At 41.9% G+C, this 3334-nt stretch overlaps 1 protein-coding gene across 3 annotated transcripts in view; it reads right to left on the bottom strand.

Annotated features, from left to right (window-relative positions):
• Positions 1-3334, bottom strand: part of kif6 (kinesin family member 6) — a 60134-nt gene that overhangs the window by 35542 nt on the left and 21258 nt on the right. For all 3 annotated transcript variants that reach the window (XR_002275582.1, XM_020608729.1, XM_020608730.1), the window contains one exon: positions 1733-1838. Coding sequence is in view for 2 of the 3 variants with exons in the window: in XM_020608729.1 (XP_020464385.1) it covers positions 1733-1838 (106 nt within the window). In the remaining variant the exon portion in view is untranslated. The remainder of the gene's footprint in view (positions 1-1732; positions 1839-3334) is intronic.

Here is a 3334-nt window from a genome sequence, read left to right as displayed (position 1 = left end):
ACCGCTCTTAGTCTCACCCGTCACCCAGGACCTGTTTGCCTTGGGAGACCCCACCAGGGATATATAGCCCCCGACAACATAGCTCCTAGGATCACTCGGGTACTCAAACCCCTCCACCACAATAAGGTGGTGGTTCAAGGAGGGGCAGCTCAACATTGAATCTCAAAATATTTTCACCTTTTAGTAACTGCAATATCTTTGAGATTTTGTCTGCATGTTTTCATTGACTGTTAATGAATGAATTACACATAAGATTTCCAGGTAGGTTATGTTTAGGCTAAGAATAAGGCCATGACACAGCTCTATCTATGCAACCTGAAAAGACAGTAATCATCTACAATAGTATTAACCATATTAAAATAGGAAGGAAACTTTAGATAAAGGTAAGGTTGGCGATTCCTTCCAGAAGCACTTTTGTTACAGTTCAAGAAATTCTCTTTTCATCCCAATGGAAATGAATACATTAAATGCACTGACACCATAAAGAAAAAAAAACTGTAATCTGTGGCAGCAGTAAGGCTGAAAAACACCTGACCAATAATTTTTCTCCTCTCAAGCAAAATCATTGGATGGCCGACCTGCATGTCAACCTACTTCCTACTTGTGCACACGCTGCTTATGCACTCAATGCGCAAGCCAAGAGTCTCCCACAGGGCATTACAGTTGGCAGATGTGTTACTGCTCTGCTTTGATAGATAAAGCTAGCAAACTATGACAAAGAAGATACCACAGCAGCTTTCATTCACAAACAGAGACCGATTATAACAGGCCAGGGCTTCCCCTTTAAGACATATAGACTTGTAGGTAACATTGTTATGGCCAGAAGTAGTAACATGCATGATGTGTGAGCAGTATGAGAGCGAGAAGACCAACATATGCAGCCACAGGTGGGCAAAATACCAACAGCAGTCAGCTCTAAGTGTAAAGGCAGGATTGTAATGCAGTTAACTGGGCACCAAAGGCCACATGCAGTGTTCATGTTACCAAGATGGAATAAAGCCTGTGTTTTGGATGGAGTTAGGTGGCCACCCTCCTCACTTCTCCCCACCAGAAAAACCCAGACTTCTAAGGCTAGTTACTGGCTATGAGACAGGGCTAAAGCAGTTTAGCCATGAACCAGAGGCGGTTCGGGACCACACATCTGGGTGGGTAACACCCAGATCAAGAAAGTTACAACAACAAAAAAAAAACTGGATGCTGCAAGAAGTAAAAGCAATGGCGACAACTGAGAGAACAAATAGGGGCTGAAATGTGACACCACGGTGGCCGTATTTCTGCTTGACAGGTAATTATCAGTTTTGTTTTGTTTGGGGGCATTTGTTATTTTCCTGCAATTTGTAAGTAGTAGTTAGGCAGTGCATTTTGTAATGTACTGTACGTTGTGTTTTGGAGGAGTGGCTTTGCAGAGAAATCAGAATGAAAGGGTGAGATTTCTTCGGTTGGCTACTTTCAAAATCAAACTTCCTCTTGCTGGTTTTTCCAGGATCGCCAACCCTACCATTAATTCAAAAGTAAAGCATCTCTCAGGAGAGGACAGTAGTAGGTGCTATTTAAGAGAAGTGGTTGGTCAGCTGACCTGAAGATGTATTGTGCTATCACACTAGTATCGTGAGGGCAGATGAATCTTGTTTTGGAAAGAAAAGGGAAGAACAAATATGAAAGAATGACTGGATAGAGAGAACAGACGCAGTTGGAGATATGAATGCAAATACTGTACATGCGAATATATTACCTTCAGCATGGAGAAACAGTAGTGGATTTTTCTCATATCGGGTCCCAACGATAGTGTTACGTCTGTATCAGGGTCATCTAGAAAGGCCCTGACTTGTTCTTCCAACCTAAACACACAGACGCAAATATTATAATAACCCACCAAAGCTTAAACCAATTCCACATTTCATGTTACAATCCCTCTCTGCTGTGCTTAGCACAGACTCAACAGGAAGTCAAATGGTTAAGATCTATATTTGAGGAGTGCTTCTAATGTTTAAAATGTGGGTCTGTTCAAAGAAAACTATTTACTTTATCATGTTCCAGCTCCACTAGGCGGCACTGTTAATAAACTGTCACTAGATGATTGTCCAAACATTGGTTCATCATGCTCTGGACATGGCCACTGGAAAACACCAGGTGGCAAATGTCCAAACAGATCCAATAAAGGCACGACAATGTGTGGTTTTTATTTTCCACTGTAATGTGGTCAGTGTAGAAACGTGCAAGGTCTACATGACAAAGGACTTAAAACAAATGCAGCAGTCTTGTTTCAGAGCCCTGCACGACATCAGTGATTTTGTGATACAAAGTCTGAATTTAGAGAACGCCTGTCAAGAACAAAAACAATAATTTTCAAATGCCAGAATTTGTAATTTGTTGTCCTTTCTCCAGGGTGTGAGGCAATATGTAGCAAATGTAGCAAACAAATGTTGTATTTAGGAAAACAAATTTAAATGGACTTTAGCTTGCATAGAAATGGACTGACATTGAATCTTGCACTGAAGGCACCGGAGTAGTTTTCTACAAAGACAGACAAAAACCTGAGGATATATGTGTATTTGGAAATATTACAATATATAAGCCAGGATGTATGCAATCACTCAATACTGGGGATGAGTTAAGGCATAAACCAGAGAGAAAACAGCAACAAAAAAGTCAGCATGTCCACTGAATGTGGTCACAACGGACATCATTAAAGATTTTCTCTGCAAGTTTGCCCACAAACAAAGGGAAATGAGAAGTAATCACCCGGGCAGAGAGGAAATAATAAGAAGTCTGACTGAGGGGGCCAAGGCACGGTAAATACATCAGCACTGAGGGTGCAATGTGCCAAGGGTCTGGCTTGAACTCTGGCCCTGCTTCACAGGGCTCTTCTGCCATTTGAGTGTAAGAGCAGAAATAAAAACAGGTCTGGCTGAAGCAGAGTGGTCCATTAGTTCAGGTTAAGCTTCAGTGAATGAGAATTCAGCATTGCTGCACACACAAGAGCATGGCAAAATTTAAACGGCCTGCACGTTCTACCTTAATGGACAAAGTGCTTTACATCTGCCATTCACACACAGACTCACACACACTGATGGTGGTGGAGCTGCTATGCAATCTGGGGTTCAATGTCTCGCCCAGAGACACTTCAAGTTGTGGACATGAGGAGCCGGAGACTGAGCCTCCAACCCTGTGATTAGTGGATGATCTGCTCTACCTATTGGAGTGTTTTAGGCAAATCCCATATACTTATAAATTATGATATATACAGTGCCTTGCGAAAGTATTCGGCCCCCTTGAACTTTGCGACCTTTTGCCACATTTCAGGCTTCAAACATAAAGATATAAAACTGTAATT

Source organism: Monopterus albus, unplaced genomic scaffold, assembly GCF_001952655.1.
Source record: "Monopterus albus unplaced genomic scaffold, M_albus_1.0 scaffold94.1, whole genome shotgun sequence".
NCBI classification, from domain to species: domain Eukaryota; kingdom Metazoa; phylum Chordata; class Actinopteri; order Synbranchiformes; family Synbranchidae; genus Monopterus; species Monopterus albus.
Note: the sequence above shows the minus strand (reverse complement) of the source record. Positions and strands in the feature narration are given on the sequence as shown.